This window comes from Heterodontus francisci, chromosome 8 (genome assembly GCF_036365525.1).
Source record: "Heterodontus francisci isolate sHetFra1 chromosome 8, sHetFra1.hap1, whole genome shotgun sequence".
In the NCBI taxonomy this organism is placed as follows: Eukaryota; Metazoa; Chordata; class Chondrichthyes; order Heterodontiformes; family Heterodontidae; genus Heterodontus; species Heterodontus francisci.
Genome location: NC_090378.1, coordinates 94,917,123 through 94,941,151, shown reverse-complemented (window position 1 = coordinate 94,941,151; position 24,029 = coordinate 94,917,123). Strand labels below are relative to the sequence as shown.

Sequence of the window (24,029 nt, the reverse complement as noted above, 5' to 3'; positions counted from 1 at the left end):
TCATTTATATAAATTGTAAAAACTTGAGGCCCCAGCACAGATCCCTGTGGCACACCACTTGTTACATCTTGCCAACCAGAAAATGACCCAGTTATGCCTATTCTCTGTTTCCTGTTAGCTAACGATTCTTCTATCCATGTCAATATGTTGCCCCCTACACCGAGCTTTTATTTTCTGCAATAACCTTTGATGTGGCACCTGATCAAATGCCTTCTGGAAATCTAAGTACAATACATCCATCGGTTCCCCTATATCCACAGCACATGATTTCCCTTTCACAAAACTATGTTGACTCTGCCTGAATGCCTTAAATTTTTCTAAATGTCCTGCTATAACATCTTTAATAATAGCTTCTCACATTTTCCCTAAAACAGATGTTAAGCTAACTGGCCTGTAGTTTCCTGCTTACTGTCTCCTTCCCTTTTTGAATACAGGACTTACATTCGCTGTTTTCCAACCTAACGGAACCTTCCTGGAATCTAGGGAATTTTGGAAAATTAAAACGAACACATCAACTATCTCAATAGCCACTTCTCTTAACAGCCTAGGATGAAGTCCATCAGGACCCGGGGACTTGTTAGCTCACAGCTCCAGCAATTTGTTCAGTACCACTTCCTTGGTGATTGTAATAGTCATGTAATAGAGTCATAGAGCGATACAGCACTGAAACAGGCCCTGCAGCCCACCGAGTCTGTGCTGACCATCAACCATACATTTATACTAATCCTACATTAATCCCATATTCCCTACCACATCCCCACCTTCCCTCAATTCTCCTGCCACCTACCTACACTAGGGGCAATTTACAATGGCCAATTTACCTATCAACCTGCAAGTCTTAGGCTGTGGGAGGAAGCCGGAGCACCCGGCGGAAACCCACGCGGTCACAGGGAGATCTTAGAAACTCCGCACAGGCACTACCCAGAACTGAACCTGGGTTGCTGGAGCTGTGAGGCTGCGGTGCTAACCACTGTGCCACCCCCACTTTGATCTAGTTATTGACTCTTCAGCCATCAGCAACAGTTTCTCTATCTAAACGCTTTTACATACCTCTATCAAATAGCAGGTCCAGAAGTTCGGAATCCTGCGGCAAGTAACACATCTCCTGACTCCCCAAAGCCTGTCCACCATCTACAAGGCACAAGTCAGGAGTGTGATGGAATACTCTCCACTTGCCTGGATGGGTGTAGCTCCAACAACACTCAAAACTCAACAACAACCAGGACAAAGCAGCCCGCTTGATTGGCACCCCCTTCACAAACATTCACTCCCTCCACCACCGACGCACAGTGGCAGCAGCGTCTGCCATCTACAAGATGCACTGCAGCAGCTCATCAAGGCTGCTTCAACAGCACCTTCCAAACCCACGACCTCTACCATCCTGAAGGACGAGGGCAGCAGATGCATGGGAACACCGCCAACTGCAAGCTCCCCTCTAAGCCCCACACTATCCTCATTTGGAGCTATACTGCTGTTACTTCACTGTCGTTGGGTCAAATTCTGGAACTCGCTTCCTAACAGCACTGTAGGTGTACCCACCCCACATGCACTGCATCAGTTCAAGAGGACAGCTCCCCATCACCTTCTCAAGGGCAATGCGGGATGGGCAATAAATGCTGGCATAGCCGGTGATGCCTACATCGCATGAATGAATAACAAACAAGAGCACCTAGCAGGAGACAACCCCCTTTTCTGCAAGGTTTGGGGGATAGTCGAGGGAATTAATTATCTTTGAAGTATTGAACAATTTTAAAAAGTTGCAAAAATGTTATTTTTGAACATAAAGAAGTATGGGACAGTTGTAAATAAGGGAATGGTGGGGAGGAAGAGAGAAAGAGCTAAACTCGAGAACTGAGGTGAGAGAGACTGCTCTTGACATCAAGGAGCCCTAGCAAAACTGAAGTAAATGATAATCGGGGGGAAACTCTCTGCTGGTTGGAGTCATACCTAGCACAAAGGAAAATGGTTGTGGTTGTCAGTGGTCAATCATCTCAGCTCCAGGACATCAATGCACGAGTTCCTTCGGGTAGTGTCCTAGGCCCAACCATCTTCAGCTGCTTCATCAATGACCTTCCTTCAATCATATGGTCAGAAGTGGGGATGTTCGCTGATGATTGCACAATGTTCACCATTCGCAGCTCCTCAGATACTGAAGCTGTTTGTATAGAAATGCAGCAAGACCTGGACAATATTCAGGCTTGGGCTGATCAGTGGCAAGTAACATTCGTGCCACACCAGTGCCAAGCAATGACCATCCCCAACAAGAGAGGATCTAACCACCTCCCCTTGACATTCAATGGCATTACCGTCGCTGAATCCCCCACTATCAACATCCTGGGGGTTACCATTGTCCAGAAGCTGGAGTAGCCATATGAATACCCTGGCTACAAGAGCAGGTCAGAGGCTAGGAATTCAGCGGCAAGTTACTCTCTTCCTAACTCCCCAAAGCCTGTCCACCATCTAAAAGACACAAGTCAGGGGTGTGATGGAATACTCTCCACTTGCCTGGATGGGTGCAGCTCCAACAACGCTCAAGCAGCTCGACACCATCCAGGACAAAGCCCACTTGATTGGCACCCCATTCACTGCCTCCACCACCAACACACAGTGGCAGCAGTGTGTACCATCTACAAGATGCCCTGCAGCAATGCACCAAGGCTCCTTAGACAGCACCTTCCAAACCTGCGACCTCTAGTGCCTAGAAGGATAAGGGCAGCAAATGGTTGGGGACACCACCATCTGTAAGCTCCCCTCCAAGTCACACACCATCCTGACTTGGAACTATAATCGCCATTCCTTTACTGTCACTGGGTCAAAATCCAGGAACTCCCTTCCTGACAGCACTGTGGGTGTACTTACCCCACAAGGACTGCAGTGGTTCAAGAAAGCAGCTCACCACCACCTTCTCACGGGCAATTGGGAATGGGCAATAATTGCTGGCCTAGCCCGTGACACCCGTACCCCATGAATGAATAAAAAAATGTTTGCTTCTGCTCAGAGTTGTTGGAGACTTTTGTAGTGTGTAATGTGTGTTTTTCAGAGATCTGACTCGAGCTCATCGCATGGCAGCTGCTCTTGAAGCAGGGACATGTTTTATAAACAACTACAATGTCTCCCCAGTTGAGATACCTTTTGGAGGATATAAAATGTCAGGTAGATATTAATTTTGTTTTTCTGGAAAAAATTTGTGGGTTTTTTTTCAACAAAGTAAGCTTTCAGATAACTGAAAAGTAACCCCCAACTCAATTGTTTCAGGTTTTGGAAAAGAGAACGGCATCGCGACTGCTGAATATTATACGCAGCTAAAAAGCGTTTATGTGGAAATGGGAGATCCAGAATGCTCTTTCTAAACTGCAACATTCTCATCCGTTTGTGCCATAGTTCAGTCTATTGTTTCAGATTACTTTATAGCAGCTTAGCACTACAGGCAGTGAAAAACTATTTAAGATTTCCAAATTGTATTTCTGCTGGTGCTGGTATTCTACCATTAAGTGAAGGTTTATAGGCACATTTCAAACTATATTCAGTTTGCTAGAATTTTGACCTTCTGTAAAATGATTTTTGCTGTCCATGTTCTACTGCATTCACTGTGAAAACTTCAAATGGATAGTTTTGTTTTTAATAAAATTACAAACATGCATTAGTGGCTTTTAATAGTAACTTATACTTTCTTTGCATCCATTGAAGTTCCAACCGCAACTGGTGAACTTCCTTGTAACCTGTTAGCTTCAAGCTAAGCAAGAGGGAAACAAATACAGCATCTATAATAAATCTATGTTCTGCATTGCATATTTAGGTATTAGCCACATCTGCACTGTGCACTTCACAAGTATAGTTTCCATTACCTATAATCGACAGCATAATTAATATGGAGTAAAATTCACTGTGCTGTCACTTTCCATGGGCAAAGGAACATAAGATCCATGTTTGGTGTTGAATGTGAAAGACAAGGATAGCAGCTGTAAAGCACAATACTTCTTCCAATAGTGGAAAGATACTTTACAAATTAAATTGTAGGCAACAAATTTCATACTTAACTAAGACCATGAAGACAATTGGATTCTTGGTAAGCTCAAGATTAATCTTCAGTAGGTGCTTTTTAAACTAGGTGTCTGTATATTCACATTGTATAATGAGAACTTCAGTAATTTTTCTATTTACCATGCTTGTTAAGGTTACAATTTCCTTTCAACTTAAAATTGTGGAGCAGAACACCAGGTTTCAAAGTGAGCTTGTAGAAATAAACTGTGGGACTTGGTTATTAAATAACCTCAATCTTAAAGTATCATTGCTTGTTGCAGAGCAGTGATATGAATGACCAGTTAATCTGTTATGGTGCTGTTAGTTGAGGGTTGGCCAGACAGTGGGGGAGCATCACATCTCTTTGCAGAGATGCTGTGGGTTCTTACATTGCCTGAAATGGGAAGATGAGGGTTCAGTATAACCCTTCATTTTCAGCATTACACTCAAGTGTTAACCTAGCGTATGTGCTCAAGTCCTGGCATGGGGCTTAAACTCTATCTTTTGACTGGGGTAAGAATGTTACTACTGAGCCAAGCTGACATTTACCTTATTTTCTCATCCTCAACCTTTTGTGCTCTTGAGAACTGATTGAAGAGAAACAATACTATGAAATTTCCCTGTCATCTGGAGCCCGTCATACTCAACCTGTAAACTAATGCGTATCGGGTGATTTTCCAGCAGCAAGATGCTCAGTTTAAGGGGGTTTGTTAAAAATAACATTTCCAAAATGTAATGCATAGTATACTGTTGGAGCACATTGGTTTGATATTGTGCAATTAATGAAACAACTGCCATATGTAATACCTTTATTCTAATTTTATAAAAGGTTCAGAGTACAAATTTCAGAAGCGTATGTTTGCTATTAAGAGTTGCTGCTAGTGTTCTAATCAAGTGCATTTGTCAAGGTTATAAATGAACCATCGCAGGTTTTCCACGGCAACATCTGTGCCATCCCAGGTGGTGAAATCCAAATGACATTGTAGTCCCCATGAGTCCCAGGAGAGCCAGTGAGCTAAATGCACCATATGTTCTCTTGCTAGGTTCTAAGAGGGAACACAAGTAGTTAAAATGAATTATTAAACTCAATTTATATACTATAAAAAAAGGTCAAAGGAATTAGATCGAATAAAAATTAGTTAACTTTCCTTAAAGCTAATCCAATATAAAAATTCACTTTCACTGCATGTTGAATAGTTCACTGTATTAAACTAATTAAAAACTACAGTTTTTCTTCAAAGTAGTAAGGCTTCAAGTTGTCAAAACTAGGGTTGCTGCACAAGACCTATTTTTAAGGTTAGCTGAAGCTAAAGAACTAGGATTTAAAGAATTCCTTTAAATGTAGTAAAACATCCAAGATGCATCACAGGAAAATAATGACAAAATTGGACACAGCCCTGCTAGATATTGGGACAGGCAACCAAAAGCTTTGTCCATATAGGTGGTTTTAAGGAGCATCTTTAAAGGAGTGGGCACAATGTTAATGTAAAATATCACCTGGGAGCATGCTGGTAAATATTGTAAAATGTAACAGATGTTCAACACCAATATTTGAGAATCCCTTGACTTATCCCAGCTGGCATATCTGGTTCAGTGTATTATCAACTTGCTGACACTTGAATAGCCCTTAAACAGCTTATATCCATTGCACTCTTCCCGTGCAACTTGATATCTTAAGCACCTATTCTTCAGGCAGATCATAATGTGTTGGGAGATTGGATTCATGACCAACAAATGTTTAAATTTGGAGAAGTGCAGTCTTGTGCAGGAAGGGCAAATGCTCAACCTTCATACAACCCTTCAGGGAAAAGCATTAAAAGGTGAAGTTGGATGGATCTGTGCATTCTAATGCATACATCTCTAAAGGTACATGAGAAATGCTGTGAAGCAATAGTTAGGAGAAAATAGGGTGTTGAGATACATTCATGGAATTGAGTTTAAGACTAGGCATACTATTTTGTCCTTGTACAAAACCTTGGTCAAGCCCTATTTGGACTAGTGTCCGTTTTGGACTCCTTACATTGTTGGCGCTAGAGGCTTTGGAAAGGATGCAGATGAGGGCCACTAGACTGATTTCTAGTAAGTTAGTAAAAAGCAGCTTAGTTATCAAGAAAGGCTAAAGAGTTGGGACACTCTCCATTAGAGAAGCATACACTTGAGGGTGATCTGATTGAGGTTTAAGATGAAGGGAATAGATTGGGTTCCAATTAAATAGGTGAGGGAAGACGAGGGGTGATAATTTTAAATTGTGCAAGGCCACACCTAAGTTGGATGTTAAAATTTGCCCAACTTGACATGAGGTACAGACAGCGGTCCTGATATTGACAGATGGAAGCATGCATCTTTTCTCCTTGACTCTTTCCTCCCCCTCTGGAAGTCAGCCTGAATAAATCAGCTCATTTTCCAGTTGGGCTAGGAACACTCCAGAGCACGCTGCAGGAGCTGGAGTGGGGGCTGCAATCCCTGACCCCAGGAGTCTTTATATTGAGATGGGTAGCACTTCTGCTCCTTCTAGCCCATAAGCAGTGCTGTGCAGGCACGTAATCGCTTCAAAGCTGTCCTCGTCTACCTTTAGGGAAAATTAAAGTGTGCCAGCCTCATTAACATTTAAATTGCTGACCCTCCTCCATTATACCTGGAAATAGGCAGGATTGAGATTTTTAAAATTAACATCTGACCTGACCAACCATTGGCTTGTGGTTAAAATTCATCCCACTATCTTTGAGCAATATGTTAAATGACATACTTTTGAAAATTTAAGGTGATTCATAATGTCATTATGAATGTCCTTTCATTCAGTGCATCTCGTTTATTGGACATTATGCTTATTGATGGTCGATCAGTGACTATGTGGTAGCATTCACTTAATTGAGTGACTTAAGGATCAATTGTTATGTTGAGGTAGTGCAGGAGAAGCATCTTAGTTTTGATAAAATTATAAATACTGAAAATGAACTATTAAATATACTCATTTGGCAATGTGAAAAACTTTAGTTGGTTTGTAGCTTGAAATCACCTGACTGCATGTATTCTAGTATGTCAATACTTTATTAGGCAGCTGAAGACACACCCTGGTTCTGAGATAAAGCAAAAGCCTGTTTACAAGTATCCACTGATGCTCTCTTCAGATTATGTAATTCTTCTGCTTTGTACTAATGATTTCTGTGGAGACAATGTTTTTAAAAAAAAAATTGATCCTATGTTACATTAACAGCTGGAGTTGTATCAGTCACCATGTGATGCTAAATGTTCTGTTTCATTAAAGATAGAGTTGCTAACCATTTTAAACCACTTCTCTAAGCGACTAATTAGTGGCCAAGAAATGTTGAAGTCAAATGGTGCAATTATAAAAACTAAATGCAAGTGGTCATCTTGCCCCATCAAGCATCTTATGTAAAATTTTAACATTTGGAATGGTACTGAAACAAAAGTTGTTTTACAAGCTTGATTTAGGTTGAAGCACTCACCTCCAGTGTAATAGCCATGTGCGTAAACAACTCTTCCAATTATCCAAATTCCTCCAAGTACACTCGCCAGTCGCTTAAAGAAAAGACAGCAAAGATAAGGTCAGCTTGGCAGTTGCTATGCCCCCTCGTCACTGACCTCTCTGCTAAGGTGAATAGACCCTTCACCTCCACTCTATCCAGGCTACTCAATTTTGTACATTTCAATCAGATCTCCCCCTCAGCCTTTACTGTTCCAAGGAGAACAACCCAACCAATCCAATCTTTCCTCATAGCCGCATTTTTCCAGTCCTTGCAACATTCTCAAATCTCCTCTGTACTCTCCAGAGCAATTATGTCCTTCCTGTAATGCGGTGACCAGAACTGTACGCAATAATCCAGCTATGGCCTGACTAGCATTTTATACAGTTCCAGCATTCCATATGTCTTCACCACTCCATCTACCTGTCCTGCCACCTTCAGGGACCTGTGGACATGCACTCAAAGGTCTCTTACTACTTCTACCCCTCAATATCCTCCCGTTTGTGAATTCCCTCACTTCGTTTGCCCTCCCCAAATGTATTACCTCTCACTTTTCTGGATTAAATTCCATTTGCCACTTTTCCACCCACTCAACCAAACCATTGCTATCATTCTGGAGTCAACAGCTATCCTGTTCACGATCAGCTACACAGCCAATTTTTGTGTCATCAGCAAATTTCCCAATCATACCTCCCACATTTAAGTCCAAATCATTAATTATATACCACAAACAGCAAGGGACCCAACACTGAGCCACTGAAAACAGCTTTCCATTCACAAAAACATCCGTCAACTACTACCCTTTTTTGTTTCCTGTCCCTGAACAAATTTTGGATCCAACCTGCCACATTCCCCTATATCCCATGGCCTTTCATTTTACTGACCAGTCTGCCATGTGGGACCTTGTCAAATGCCTTACTAAAATCCATGTAAACCACATCCACTGCACTACCATTATCAATCTTTCTTGTTACTTCCTCAAAAAACTCAATCAAGTTAATAAGACATAACCCCTTAACAAATCCATGCTGACTATCCTTGATTAATCCATGCCTTTCCAAGTGACAGTTTATCCTGTTCCTTAGAATTGATTTCTAATAATTTACCACCGCCGGAGGTCAGACTGACTGGCCTATAATTATTTGACCTATCCCTCACACCCTTTTTAAGCAATAGAACAATGTTCGCAGACCTCCAATCCTCTGGTACCTCACCTGTATCTAGTTAGGATTTGATGATCTTCAGCGCATCTGCCATTATCTCCCTTTCTTTCTTTAACAACCTGGGATGCAATCCATCCAGCCCTGGCGATTTATCCATTTAAGGATGTCAGACCCTCTAGTACTTCCTCTCATTATACTTATCATATCTAATATTTCACACTCCTCTAACTACAATGTCTGCATCAACCCTCTCTTTTGTGAGGACAGAGACACAAAAAAACTCATTAAGAACCCTGCCCACATCTTCTGCATCCACGCACAACTTCCCTTGTATATCTGATAGGCCCTACCCTTTCCTTTGTTATCCTCTTGCTCTTAATGTACTGAAAACATCTTTGGGTTTTCCTTGATTTTGCCTGCCAATAATTTTTCGTGTCCTCTCTTTGCTTTCCTAATTTCCTTTTTTACTTCACCCCTGCACTTTCTATGCTCCTCTAGGCTTTCTAAAGTATTAAGATTCTTGTGATCGTCATAAGCTTTCTTTTTCTGCTCTAAATTTACCCTGTAAGCTTCTAGCTATCGGGGCTCCAGATTTGGAAGTACCACCCTTTATCATTGTGGGGACATGCCTACACTGTGCCTGTAGTATTTTGCTTTTGAATGCCTCCCGCTGGTTTGCCACTGATTTTCCTTCAAGCAGCTGTATCCAGTCCACTTTCACCAGGTCACCTCCAGTTCTGTAAAATTTGCCTTCCCCCAATTTAGAACTTTTACTCCCGTTTTATCTTTCTTTTCATGATTATGCTCACACTAACTGTTTTCTGGTCACCCACTGTTACTTCATCTACTTGCCCAGCTTCATTACCAAAGATTAAATGTAGAATTGCACCCCCTCTCGTTAGGCTTGTTACATGCTGACTGAAAAAAGTTCTCGAATGCAGTTCAAGAATTTTGTGCCCTCTGTGCCCTTCACACGGTTTGTATCCCAGTGGATATTAGAACAGTTGAAATCTCCAGCTATTATTGCCCTATAGTTTTTGCACTCATTTGCCTACATATGTTCTTCCATCTCCCTAACTATTTGGGGGTCTACAGTATACAACTAGTAGTGTGGCTGCCCCTTTGCACTGCACCCATATGGCTTCATTTGACAATTCATTGAGCATATCATCCCTCCTCAAAGCTGTTATTGATTCCTTAACTAATAATGCCCCCCCCCCCTTTTTTCATCCCCATCTAACCTGCCTGAAAACTATATCCAGAGATGTTGAGCTGCCATTCTTGCCCTCCTTTAAAGCCAAGTTTCCATTATAGCAATGATGTCATGTTATCACGTGTCCATCTGCGCCCTCAGCTCAAAAGCATTATTTACTATACTCCTTGCTTTTAAATACCCTTTAACACTGCCAAATTTCTGTGCTGTCCACTTTTTAACCTTATTCATGTGTTGCTTTTTGTGGAATCTTGCTGTGTGCAAATTGGTTGCTGTGTTTGCAACGATGTGCTTGCTAAAGTGCTTTGGGGATATCTGGAGGACATGAACAGTGATTTTATAAATACTAAAATGTATATTAAAATATTGGCAAGTCATTAAAGGATTTAGATTTTGATTTAGCTAGCTACTTTTAAAATCAAACATGAATGATTTGAAAAGAATTCAGTGGTCTTTTCTGCATGTATTAAAAAGAAAAGATTTAAATTTATTTAGCATTATATCACTTCTTTAAAACAGCCCATAATGAATAATTTTGAAATAACTTTAGGCAAATACAGCAGCCATTTTGTACATTGCAAAAATCTCACAAGCAGCAATATTAATATAATACCCAGATTTCCAGCATCTGCAGTATTTTGCTATTATAACAATGTTAATTAGTTTGATTCAGAAGTTTAATACAAACTGGTGGAATTCATAGACAACACCAAACCAAGGACAGTTGAATCTGAGAAATAGTTTGAGTACTACAAAGCAAGTGGGCCTAAATGGCAGATAGAATTTAATATCGAGAACTAAAAACGGTGACTTGAATAGTTCATGCATGGTTTATCAAGATATTTAAGAATGCAGCTGAAAACAGTGGGGATGGGTAGCTCCATGTTCACTGACTGCAGAGCAGCACTCAACAAAAACAGAATATTGAACTATCTGCAGCCGAATAGTACCAACTTTGTAGTACTCTGATCAGACCAGTTTTAGTCACTGAAACAAGAGATATATTCAAGTACTAGAAGCTATTCAGAAAGAAGCCAGGAGATTGATCTGTAGCATCAAGAGGTCACAGCTGAGGAAATACTGGAAAAAATCTTGAGAACTTGCAGTCCTGAAGTGAGGCATCTTTCTCGATGGATAGCTGAGATGTGCCAAGCGATCATCTTCATCTCTATGTATCTTGTGATATTTAAGTTAAGTTCCTTGGATCTATTGACCAAGTTCCATATTATGGATGATCATTTCCAGCTAGGTTTAAACAGTGTGCATATTGAAAGCTGGTTTTAAAAATATGCATGAAGTTTGACAAATGTTATGCTCATTAAGGCGAGGGCTTTATTGTTTGAGGATGAAAATGTTTTTCCACTTGTCACCCACTCTGTCAAGGACTAAGCCTGAAGTAAATTATACTCTGACCAGACAATGTACTTGATGCTAGGCCTAAAAGGTTCCATTCCTATTGCATCAGGAAGGATTTTTGCTACTTTTCAGAGTAGCAACTCTCATGGAATTTGATGGATTGCCAACTTCACGTAGGCCAGAGAGAGAAGGGAAGGAGGGAAGTGTTTCCACACATCAGTCTTCTCTGCCTTTGAAAGTGGGTCTTGGGTGAAATAATGACTAAGTAATTAGTACAGTCTCAAATTGAAATTTTTATCGTTGAACTAACAGTAGCGTAGTTGAAACACTTCAACTGGCGATGTAACGAAACTTGTGATCTCTCACCTCTGGAGCCAAATCAGCCCAAAATGATGGGACAAAAGTGGCTGTAATTCCTTAAATGACATTAATTTGAGTAGTCCCAATCCTGCTCTTACTGGACATAGTACAAAATCCACTCTTAATTCAGCACTAATTGGGAATCTCACTAAGGTTACAGAATAGATATGGAAAAATGTCACAGATCTATGGAGAGACCTTCATAAGTTAGGATTCAAACACACTGGCAGGCCAATATTGGGTGCCTGGAATAGAAAATAACCTATTCAACACCCTTCGTTTAGATGAAGGTAAAACCAAGCACTTCAATGTAAAACAAAGAAAGCACTTTATTCAAGTCTTGGGTGAATGCTATATGGTGCAGTTTAAACAAACACTTCAAAAGAAATCATAAAATTTCGAAAAGCTATATTGACAGACTAACATGGAAAAGATTAAAAGGTTTACCTTTATAAATCTGAAAGCCCTCAGTTTTTCCCCTTTTAAAAGCCTGACTGGCACTGTGCATCTCTTGTGCTGTTTATTTATTATTCATAAGGAAACAGCAATACAAGCTCATATCAACTCAGCTAAGCACCTTTTTAAAAAAAGTGTGAAGATTACCCAACCATGTTTTTCAAAATCATTTGTGGAAAAATGGTCAAAAGAAAAGATTCAATAATTAAATTTGTTGAACATTACTTACTGGGTATTGGATTCCACCGATTGCCAAGAAGAAGAGGAATGGTGGATATGTTTCCAGTCTAAAACATGTAGCAAAAGATAGAAAATGTCATTAAAGTTTATTCATTTTATTTATAGACTAAAAGGTATGGTGGTAAATAAACAGTCGGAAATATTTAAAGAAACAATTCAAAGGGTTTAAAAGTACATTCCATTCAAAAACAGAATTTGTCAAGAAAGACCCATCCGTGGCTCACTCAGGAAGTTAGGAGTATTTGATTAAAAGAGGCTTACAATGTTGTAAAAAATAGTAACAATCTGAGGATTGGAAGTGTTTTAGAAACTTGCAAAGGGACACCAAAAAGTTGATAAAAAGGGCGGGGGGTGGGGGGTGGTGGGTGGAAGTAAGCTAACCAATAATAAAAACAGATTGTAAGAGCTTCAAGTACATGAAAAGGAAGAGAGTAGCTAAAGTAGATGTCGGTCCCTTAGAGACAGAGACAGGAGAAATCATCATGGGGAATGAGGAAATGGCAGAGACATTGAACAAATATTGTGTCTGTCTTCACAGTAGAAGACTGAAGTTCCATACCAGAAATAGGTAGTAACCTAGGGACTAAAAAGAGCGAGAAAATTAAGGAAATTGATAACAGCCGAGAGAAACTCAGACTAAAATCTGACAGGTCCCCGGGACCAGATGGCCTACACCCTAGGGTTCTGAAAGAGATAGCTGCGGAGATAGTGGCTGCGCTGGCTATGATTTTCCAGAATTCCTTTGATTCGGGAATGGTCCAGTCAGATTGGAAGCTGGCAAATGTTTACCTCCTTTCTTGAAAAGCAGCGAGAGAAAAAAGGCCAGTTAGCCCAACAGTCATTGGGAAGATGCTGGAAACTATTAAAGTTTTAACAATGCACTTGGAAAAGCATAGTATGATCAGAACAAATTAGCATGGTTTTACTAAAAAAGAGAAAACCTGTTTTGACAAATTTATTATTTTCTTTTGAGGATGCAACTAGTAGGGTAGATAAAGGAGAACCAGTAGATGTAGTATACCTGGATTTCCAAAAGGCATTTGATAATGTGCCACATAAATGATTAATAGGGAAGATAAGGGCTCATGGTGTTGGGGGTAATATTAGCATAGATAGAGGATTGATTAACAGACAGGAAGCAGAGAGTGAGCATAAATGGGGCATTTTCAAGTGGGTAAGCAGTGAATAGTGGGTGCCGCAAGGATCAGTGCTGGGGCCTCAGCTATTTACAATCTATACTGATGACCTGGATAAAGAGACGGAGTAATGTATCTAAGTTTGCTGATGATACAAAGCTCGGTGGAAAGGTAAGCTGCGAGGAGGACATAGAGGCTGCAAAGAGATATAAACAGGTTGAGTAGGCAACAAGATGGCAAATTGAGTATAATGTAGGGAAGTGTGATGTTGTTCACTTTGGTCATAAAAATAGAAAAGCAGAATTTTTTTTTAAAACTGTTAAGTGTAGATGTTCAGAGAAACGTGGGTATACTCGTACAAGGAACGCACAAAGTTAACATGCAGGTGCAGCAGGCTATTTGGAAGGCAAATGACATGTTGGCCTTTATTGCAAGGGGATTGGAGTACAGGAATAAAGAAGTCTTACTAAAATTGTAAAGGGCTTTGGTGAGACTGCACCTGGAATACTGCATGCAGTTTTTGTCTCCACATTTAAAACATATACCTGCATTGGGAGGTGGTTCAGCAAAAATTTACTAAATTGGTCCCTGGGACGAGGGGGTTGGCCTATGTTGAGAAGCTAAGTAAATTGGGCCTATATTCTCTGGAGTTAAGAATGAGAGGCAATCTAATCAAGCAGTACTAGATTCTGAAAGGGCTTGGTAGGATAGAAGCTGAGAGATTGTTTCCACTGGACAGGGAATCTAGAACATGGGGGCAGTCTCCAGATAAGGGGCTGATCATTCAGGACTTTTTTTGCAGCGGCGACAGGGAGAGCGAGGTGGCAGCTGGGTAAGTAAGTCCTATATATTTGGGCAGCGGCTGAACCCGAGACACTACACCTGTAGTGTCTCCCACCCGCCCTCCTCCTCGAACCAAAAAAAAAGGACTCGGTGGTGTGCAGATAAGGTAAGGCTTTTTATATTTTTTTTTCGTGTGATTGGTAAAAACTTTTCGTTCCTTTTTCATTTATCTAAGTTAAGACTAAGTTAAGCTTAAGATTAAAAATGGCAGGAGATCTCAGACCCGTGTTATGCTCCTCTTGCTCAATGTGGGAGCTCAGGTACATGGCTGATGTCCCTGACTCCTTCACGTGCTGGAAGTGTGTCCAGCTGCAGCTCTTGTTAGACCGCATGACGGCTCTGGAGCTGCGGATGGACTCACTTTGGAGCATCCGCGATGCTGAGGAGGTCGTGGATAGCACGTTTTGCGAATTGGTCACACCGCAGATTAGGATTGCTGAGGGAGAAAGGGAATGGGTGACCAAAAGGCAGAGAAAGAGCAGGAAGGCAGCGCAGGTGTCCCCTGCGGTCATCTCTCTCCAAAACAGGTATACCGTTTTGGATACTGTTGAGGGAGATGGCTCACCAGGAGAAGGCAGCAGCAGCCAGGTTCATGGCACCGTGGCTGGCTCTGCTGTTCAGAAGGGCGGGAAAAAGAATGGAAGGGCTATAGTCATCAGGGATTCGATTGTAAGGGGAGTAGATAGGCGGTTCTGTGGTCGAAAACAAGACTCCCGAATGGTATGTTGCCTCCCAGGTGCACGGGTCAGGGATGTCTCAGATCGGCTGCAGAACATTCTGAAAGGGGAGGGTGAACAGCCAGTTGTCGTTGTGCACATAGGCACCAAAGATATAGGTAAAAAACGGGATGAGGTCCTACAAGCAGAATTTAGGGAGTTAGGAGCCAAGTTAAAAAGTAGGACCTCAGAGGTAGTAATCTCAGGATTGCTACCAGTGCCACGTGATAGTCAGAGTAGAAATGAAAGAATAGTCAGGATGAATGCGTGGCTTGAGAGATGGTGCAGGAGGGAGGGGTTCAGATTTTTGGGACATTGGGACCGGTTCTGGGGGAGGTGGGACTATTACAAATTGGACGGTCTACACCTGGGCCGGACTGGAACCAATGTCCTTGGGGGTGCTTTTGCGAACGCTGTTGGGGAGGGTTTAAACTAATGTGGCAGGGGGATGGGAACCAAATGAGGAGGTCAGTGGACAGTAAGGAGGTAGTAACTAAAGCCTGTAAGGAACTAGATAATGAAGTCAGCGTGACTAAGGGAAAGAGTAGACAGGGAGCAGATGATGAACGCAAAGGTGGTCTGAGGTGCATTTGTTTTAATGCAAGAAGTGTAGTAGGTAAGGCAGCTGAACTTAGGGCTTGGATTAGTACCTGGGAGTATGATGTTATTGCTATTACGGAGACTTGGTTGAGGGAAGGGCATGATTGGCAACTAAATATCCCAGGATATCGATGCTTCAGGCAGGATAGAGAGGGAGGTAAAAGGGGTGGAGGAGTTGCATTACTGGTCAAAGAGGATATCACAGCTGTGCTGAAGGAGGGCACTATGGAGGACTCGAGCAGTGAGGCAATATGGGCAGAACTCAGAAATAGGAAGGGTGCGGTAACAATGTTGGGGCTGTACTACAGGCCTCCCAACAGCGAGCGTGAGATAGAGGTACAAATATGTAAACAGATTATGGAAAGATGTAGGAGCAACAGGGTGGTGGTGATAGGAGATTTTAATTTTCCCAACATTGACTGGGATTCACTTAGTGTTAGAGGTCTAGATGGAGCAGAATTTGTAAGGAGCATCCAGGAGGGTTTTCTAGAGCAGTATGTAAATAGTCCAACTCGGGAAGGGGCCATACTGGACCTGGTGTTGGGGAATGAGCCCGGCCAGGTGGTTGAAGTTTCAGTAGGGGACTACTTTGGGAATAGTGATCACAATTCCATAAGTTTTAGAATACTCATGGACAAAGACGAGAGTGGTCCTAAAGGAAGAGTGCTAAATTGGGGGAAGGCCAACTATACCAAAATTCAGCAGGAGCTGGGGAATGTAGATTGGGAGCAGCTTTTTGAAGATAAATCCACATTTGATATGTGGGAGGCTTTTAAAGAGAGGGTGATGAGCGTGCAGGAGAGACATGTTCCTGTGAAAATGAGGGATAGAAATGGCAAGAAATGGATGACAGGTGAAATTGTGAGACTAGCTAAGAGGAAAAAGGAAGCATACATAAGGTCTAGGAGGCTGAAGAAAGACGAAGCTTTGGAAGAATATCGGGAATGTAGGACCAATCTGAAACGAGGAATTAAGAGGGCTAAAAGGGGTCATGAAATATCTTTAGCAAACAGGGTTAAGGAAAATCCCAAAGCCTTTTATTCATATATAAGGAGCAAGAGGGTAACTAGAGAAAGGATTGGCCCACTCAAGGACAAAGGAGGAAAGTTATGCGTGGAGTCAGAGAAAATGGGTGAGATTCTAAACGAGTACTTTGCATCGGTATTCACCGAGGAGAGGGACATGACGGATGTTGAGGTTAGGGACAGATGTTTGATTACTCTAGGTCAAGTCAGCATAAGGAGGGAGGAAGTGTTGGGTATTCTCAAAGGCATTAAGGTGGACAAGTCCCCAGGTCCGGATGGGATCTATCCCAGGTTACTGAGGGAAGCGAGAGAGGAAATAGCTGGGGCCTTAACAGATATCTTTGCAGCATCCTTAAACACGGGTGAGGTCCCGGAGGACTGGAGAATTGCTAATGTTGTCCCCTTGTTTAAGAAGGGTAGCAGGGATAATCCAGGTAATTATAGACCGGTGAGCCTGACGTCAGTGGTAGGGAAGCTGCTGGAGAAGATACTGAGGGATAGGATCTATTCCCATTTGGAAGAAAATGGGCTTATCAGTGATAGGCAACATGGTTTTGTGCAGGGAAGGTCATGTCTTACCAACTTAATAGAATTCTTTGAGGAAGTGACAAAGTTGATTGATGAGGGAAGGGCTGTCGATGTCATATACATGGACTTCAGTAAGGCGTTTGATAAGGTTCCCCATGGTAGGCTGATGGAGAAAGTGAAGTCGCATGGGGTCCAGGGTGTACTAGCTAGATGGATAAAGAACTGGCTGGGCAACAGGAGGCAGAGAGTAGCAGTGGAAGGGAGTTTCTCAAAATGGAGACGTGTGACCAGTGGTGTTCCACAGGGATCCGTGCTGGGACCACTGTTGTTTGTGATATACATAAATGATTTGGAGGAAAGTATAGGTGGTCTGATTAGCAAGTTTGCAGACGACACTAAGATTGGTGGAGTAGCAGATAGTGAAGGGGACTGTCAGAGAATACAGCAGAATATAGATAGATTGGAGAGTTGGGCAGAGAAATGGCAGATGGAGTTCAATCAGGGCAAATGCGAGGTGATGCATTTTGGAAGATCCAATTCAAGAGTGAACTATACAGTAAATGGAAAAGTCCTGGGGAAAATTGATGTACAGAGAGATTTGGGTGTTCAGGTCCATTGTTCCCTGAAGGTGGCAACGCAGGTCAATAGAGTGGTCAAGAAGGCATACAGCATGCTTTCCTTCATCGGACGGGGTATTGAGTACAAGGGTTGGCAGGTCATGTTACAGTTGTATAAGACTTTGGTTCGGCCACATTTGGAATACTGCGTGCAGTTCTGGTCGCCACATTACCAAAAAGATGTAGATGCTTTGGAGAGGGTGCAGAGGAGGTTCACCAGGATGTTGCCTGGTATGGAGGGCGCTAGCTTTGAAGAGAGGTTGAGTAGATTAGGATTATTTTCATTAGAAAGGTGGAGGTTGAGGGGGGACCTGATTGAGGTGTACAAAATCATGAGAGGTATAGACAGGGTGGATAGCAAGAAGCTTTTTCCCCCAGAGTGGGGGATTCAATTACTAGGGGTCACGAGTTCAAAGTGAGAGGGGAGAAGTTTAGGGGGGATATGCGTGGAAAGATCTTTACGCAGAGGGCGGTGGGTGCCTGGAACGCGTTGCCAGCGGAGGTGGTCGACGCGGGCACGATAGCGTCTTTTAAGATGTATCTAGACAGATACATGAATGGGCAGGAAGCAAAGAGATACAGACCCTTAGAAAATAGGCGACATGTTTAGACAGAGGATCTGGATCGGCGCAGGCTTGGAGGGCCGAAGGGCCTGTTCCTGTGCTGTAATTTTCTTTGTTCTTTGTTCTTTTGACTGATATGAGGAGAAATTACTTCACTGAAAGGGTTGTGAATCTTTGAACTTCTCTACTCCAAAGGGTTGTAGATGCTCCATCATTGAATACATTTAAGGCTGGGGTAGACAGATGTTTAGTTTCAGGAATGAAGGGATATGGGTAGTGGGCAGGAAAGCAGAATTGAAGCCCAAGATTAGCCATGATGGTATTGAATGGTGGAGCAGGCTTGATGGGCCATATGGTCTACTTCTGCCCCTATTTCAGGGGCAATTAGAAACTGGATGAAGCCACCCTTAACAGCTAAACAGAGTGGATGGTAAAGGAACTTCAATGGGCATCTGTGCAATGAAACATTAGGGATCAACCATGTATGAGGGAGGCAGCTGCTTTATGAGCAAAGATAGTGGTTGAAGATGTGCAAGTGGAGTTCAAGGATAGTAGTCTAGTTGCTGAAATTGATCTCCTCCCTGCAAACAAAAGTCATTCCAAGAAAAACAATGTCTGTCCAGTTTCCCAGCTCAGTATAGGTGGGTTGTCCATTAGTTAAAATTATTAGTTCCACAATTCCACACAGGCTGGAGAATAAATGGTTTGACGTTGATCCCGTTTAATAGCACACCGGGAATGTTGTATGCAGTAAGCATTCATCCACTGCCATTGCTAAGAGCAATGCATTTCAATGGATTTGTAATCTAGCCTGCTGTCTTAGATCATTTGCAGCATGTAGTCCACCACCTGCTCCCTGCATTCCCCTCCAATCCATCTCCTCATTATCATAGAATAATACAGCAGAGAAGGAGCCAGCTCTTTCGAAGGGCATCCAGTTCGTCTGATTTTCCTGTTCTTTCCCCATATTCTTGCAATGTTTCACCAAGTATTTATCCAATTCCCTTTTGAAAGCTACTATTGAATCTATATACACCAATCATCAGGCAGTGCACTCTAAATACTAACCATTTGTTGTGTAAAAGGTTTTTCTCCTCTGGTCACTTGCCAATCATCTTAGTCATAGAGAGATACAGCACTGAAACAGGCCCTTCGGCCCACGAGTCTGTGCTGACCAACAAACACCCATTTATACTAATCCTACATTAATCCCTACCACATCCCCACCATTCTCCCAACACCTACCTACACCAGGGGAAATTTACAATGGCCAATTTACCTATCAACCTGCAAGTCTTTGGCTGTGGGAGGAAACTGGAGCACCTGGCGGAAACCCACGCTGTCACAGGAAGAACTTGCAAACTCTGCACAGGCAGTACCCAGAACTGAACCTGGGTTGTTGGAGCTGTGAAGCTGCGGTGCTAACCACTGTGCCGACCCCACTTAGATCTAGTTATTGACTCTTCAAACATCAGCAACAGTTTCTCTATCTAAACGCTTTTACATACCTCTATCAAATCTCCTCTCTGTCTTCTCTAAAGAGGAATAACCGCCACTTCTCCAGTTTATCCATGTAACTGCAATCCCTCGTCCCTGGAACCAGTCCAGTACATCTCTCTGTACTTTCTCCAAAGTCATGTTCTTCACAAAGTTTGGTGCCTTGAATTGGATACAGTACTCCAGGTGGGGCCAAACTAGTGTTTTATACAAGATTAGCATAACTTCCTGGCTTTTGTACACTATGCATAAAACCCAGAATTCCACATGCCTTTCTAACTGCCTAGTTAACCTGCCCTACCGTCTTCAAAAGGTTTATGCACAAACACCTCCAGGTCTCTGCATTCCCTCAAATTATACCATTTGGCTGGTATTCTCATCATTCCTCCTACCAAAATAGATCCCCTCACACTTTTCTGCATTAAATTTCATCTGCCATGTGTCTGCTCATTCCATCAGATTGAAAATATCCTTTTGAAGTCTATTACTGTTTGTCACTTTTTCACTTCTAAGTTGAGTCATCTGAAAATTTCAATACTGTGCCCCGTACCTCCAAATCCAAGTCGTGAATGTACACCAAAAACGGTGGTCCTAATACTGAACCCCGAGGACCACCACTGTATACCACCAAAGAACAGCCAACCACCTCAACAGTTTTCTATCCCTTTGGCAATTTTGTATTCATGCTGCTGCAGGCCTTTTGTTTGTTAGAAAATTTGAAGCCTAATAGGTGGTACTTTATCAAACATCTTTTAAAAATCCATAGATACATCAACCGCACTGCCCTCATCCACCCTCTGATAATACCTTATCCAAAAAAAAATCTAATCAAGTACCACATCTTAGGGGCTGCTGAGAGCCTAAGGTCTCTGGTGCCCGCTCTGATATTTGACTACATGAGCAGCTGTATCGTACACAAGCTTGCTGCTCAGTTTGACCCTGGGCTAAGATTTCTACCTCATGTGGTCAGTCACCTAGACTGTCGTCATCCCATACCTCCAAACATTATGCTAGCCAACAGAACCCTCTCCAATGCCATCATCACTGGAGATAAATATCTCATCACTTCCAACTTCATGCTCTAAAGACTTCAATTAATCCAAGCCACTGCGCCAGGATGTTCTTTCATGTGGAGTGCTGTACAAATACGCATGGTCACCAGTTGAAGATAAACATAGTTTATAACCTTAATTCAAGAGAATAAGCTGTGGTCTGCAAGAATTTTACTTGTCGAATAGAGTATTAATTTAAGCAGTTAAATCACATACTATTTTTTAAAAAGATTTGACTTGCAATCCTCATTTAAAATGGAAGGCAGCCAATTTAGTAACTGCTTGCCAGAGTTTGACCTTCAACTGGGATTAGTTTCTTTTTAACTGCTCTTTTGTGATATGAAAGATCACAGTGCAAGATTATGGAAATTACTGATTGCATGTAACTTAGTGCATATTCAGTGACACTTACGTATTTTGGTGAGCTCGCTGGATACAGTTGAACAAGTGTCCTGTCTCAGGATCATCACTGTACATCACAGGGTACTTTATAAAGAGAAATGTACATTGTTAGAAATGGAGGACCCTGTTACTCTGGTATTTAGCACAGATGGACCAGACATACGATCGAATCCAAACTGTCCCAAGAAGCCTCAACTCCCAATTCACACGTTGCCAACACCACAATGGTGCGCACTTCATAATGTGGCAAAAGAACAGGAAATGTATTTGTCCCCTCTCCCAAATCGTATTCAAATTGACATTGAACAATTAGGGATGGGCAATAAATGCTGGCCGAGCCAGTGATGCCCACATCCCATGAATGAATAAAAAACAAATAATTCTCACCCACTAGGCAGAAAGCTATATGAAATAAAAATGCACCAGAAATTTTTTTTTAAAGTTTGGATTTACTGTTGATAAAATAAATTAGGTGAGGAAATGTTCCATTCCAATTTCCCCCCCCCCCCCCATAGTTTCTGAAATGATACAAAGAGTCCCATGTTTAAATCAAGATTGTTAGTATTCAAGCATTAACTCCAAATCACATAATTTTCCAGTCAAATTCAAAGACATTCTTCTTAGTCAAGCATGCACCAGTTGATGCAAAAGACTACTGGAAAATTACAGTACAGACAACAGACACTGCAGCCAAGAGTTTAGCTACTTGGTTTGGCTCAAAACTAATTTAATGAACCAACCTTTTGGTCTCCTTCTGCCTGTTTGAGGACAATGACGGTGACACAATTGTCTCAACATCAAGTCATACTTTGTCAAATAGTATTACATCTCTCCAATTCTAGGCTTTCATGGATCATTCCATGTGCACAACCTTTTTTTAAAAAAAAAAATCTTTCCCTGGAATCCAAGCATGTGGAAAGCTGTAGCTGCAGTCTCCTCCTTTAACCGCTGCCCTGCCTCTCTCTCCCATCATCTTTATATGGGATGACAGTATTGGCGTTCTTGTTGAACTGGGGCTGAAAAGACTCCAGCCCTACAATTGGTCTTAGCATTCCTGAGCTAGGACAACACCCAGAAATGCCATTCAGTGGCTAACTGCTGGAAAGTGCATTGTTTTGAATGCCAGTCAAGGACAGGAACAGTTAAGCAATAATGTCCTCTATTCTGAAATCAGCAAGCAAGAAATTATGAATGATCACTTTGAAATATTGGAGGTTGCCTGCAGCTTCTGGGGACTGTACTCAAATACAAATTACAGGCTTCACAAGAGGACTGGGGGCAGGGTGGGTGGGGAGGTAGAGAGAGAAAACACATGATTTTCTGGTTATTCCTGCTCTTGCAGGTATGCCATGCTGTTTCGTAATCAATCGAAAAATAAGTCAACACCTCATTTCTTTCAGTTAAGCCTCAGCCTCTCGAGTTACAAGTCAGACAGGGCAGACAGAGTTTGAAGTGCTCTGGTGAGGGCGAATTATATGACACAGTTTGAAATTTGCATTGTGGTTTCTACTTAACATTGTGTTGAGGAGCCATCACTGTCCGAACATAAAAATGTAACCAGTGTTGAGAATTGTTGCTGTGGAAATGAAATAAATGTTAAATAAGGAGCCTTGTGGCATTATTAGATCTCACAAGGAAGAAAGTCAACAAGTCAAATATAAAATGACATAATTGATGTGCAAATTGACAAACAAATGAGCAAAGTTTGCCGAGCGTTGTAACCTCCATATAAACGCTTGTTCACATTGGTGACCTATACTTGAACTGGTTAATAACAAAATTAGTCACAGGCATTAACTACTAGAATTCAGGGAGCAGTTGGAAAATATCTTGAGCATACAGGAATAAAAGAGTTCAGTGTAAAATTACATGAATTGGTTTATGTATTGAACAGGATAATCTTCAACTTGTTTAATCTTTGCCTAATCTCAAAGTATTTACCATCAAACTCCAGCATATCATGCTCCTTGGCATAAACTCACCTCCACTTTGTACTTCTTGCGTGCTGCTGAGACTTTGTGAGCAAGATAAATGACCATGACAAAGCTGGCTGCGCCAGTCAGTACCACACCCCCATATTCTTTTGAAAGTACCACCATCTTTTGATCCCTGAAAAGCAAACGAGGGAAAAAAAATAGGCTCAGTGATTTTGCTCTGCTTGTATAAAGACAATTTAAAAAGGGTAGTTTATTGAATACTAACTGGAACATATTAAGCAGTATCCACTCCTGATATCTTACCCGCCTCCTAAACCTTTCTCAGAGTGAAATCTTGTCTTTGCCAACATCTCCAAAAGGCAATGTGGGCAGGATCAGCACGATAGTACAATACCCTCTCAGAAACCAGCATCTCACCACTCAGTAGTGTTGTGCCCCAATACACCATCTTAATTGAATTACAATCTGTTGATTTGTGAAGGATTAAATATCTGACCTAATTAATTGTGTGTCTCTCAGTTAATTAACCAATCATTATCTCAGTGCTGTTTGTGGAGTCTTGTGGTGTTCAAATTGGCTGCTACATTTCCCACCCTAAATGACTATACTTCAAAAGTACTTCACTGGCTATAAAGCAAGTGCCTTGGGGTGACCAGAGATTGTGAAAGGCACTATATAAATGCAATTTGCTTTCTCCCCCTCAATAATAAAAACAGAAAGTGCTTGAAATACAGTGAAATCTACCTTTCCTGGGGCAGCAGGGTGGTGTGGTGGAAGAAAGATGTGGCTTGGGCAGGCAAGGAGATAACAGTGCAAACAA

The 24,029-nt window shown here is 41.9% G+C and overlaps 2 protein-coding genes across 4 annotated transcripts in view; one reads left to right on the top strand and one right to left on the bottom strand.

Annotated features, from left to right (window-relative positions):
• The window catches only part of LOC137373030 (4-trimethylaminobutyraldehyde dehydrogenase-like), a 75,782-nt gene extending 72,142 nt beyond the window's left edge, over positions 1 to 3,640 (top strand). The window contains exons 10-11 of the mRNA XM_068037762.1: positions 3,041 to 3,153; positions 3,256 to 3,640. Of these exons, the coding sequence (XP_067893863.1) occupies positions 3,041 to 3,153; positions 3,256 to 3,350 (208 nt within the window). The 3' untranslated portion in view covers positions 3,351 to 3,640. The remainder of the gene's footprint in view (positions 1 to 3,040; positions 3,154 to 3,255) is intronic.
• A 1,175-nt stretch (positions 3,641 to 4,815) lies between these two features.
• mgst3a (microsomal glutathione S-transferase 3a) overlaps positions 4,816 to 24,029 on the bottom strand; it is a 31,290-nt gene continuing 12,076 nt past the window's right edge. For all 3 annotated transcript variants that reach the window (XM_068037763.1, XM_068037764.1, XM_068037765.1), the window contains 5 exons: positions 23,255 to 23,381; positions 21,283 to 21,356; positions 12,283 to 12,340; positions 7,488 to 7,560; positions 4,816 to 5,066 (listed from right to left, as the gene is read on the bottom strand). In XM_068037763.1, coding sequence (XP_067893864.1) covers positions 4,930 to 5,066; positions 7,488 to 7,560; positions 12,283 to 12,340; positions 21,283 to 21,356; positions 23,255 to 23,371 — 459 coding nt within the window. In that variant the 5' untranslated portion in view covers positions 23,372 to 23,381 and the 3' untranslated portion in view covers positions 4,816 to 4,929. The remainder of the gene's footprint in view (positions 5,067 to 7,487; positions 7,561 to 12,282; positions 12,341 to 21,282; positions 21,357 to 23,254; positions 23,382 to 24,029) is intronic.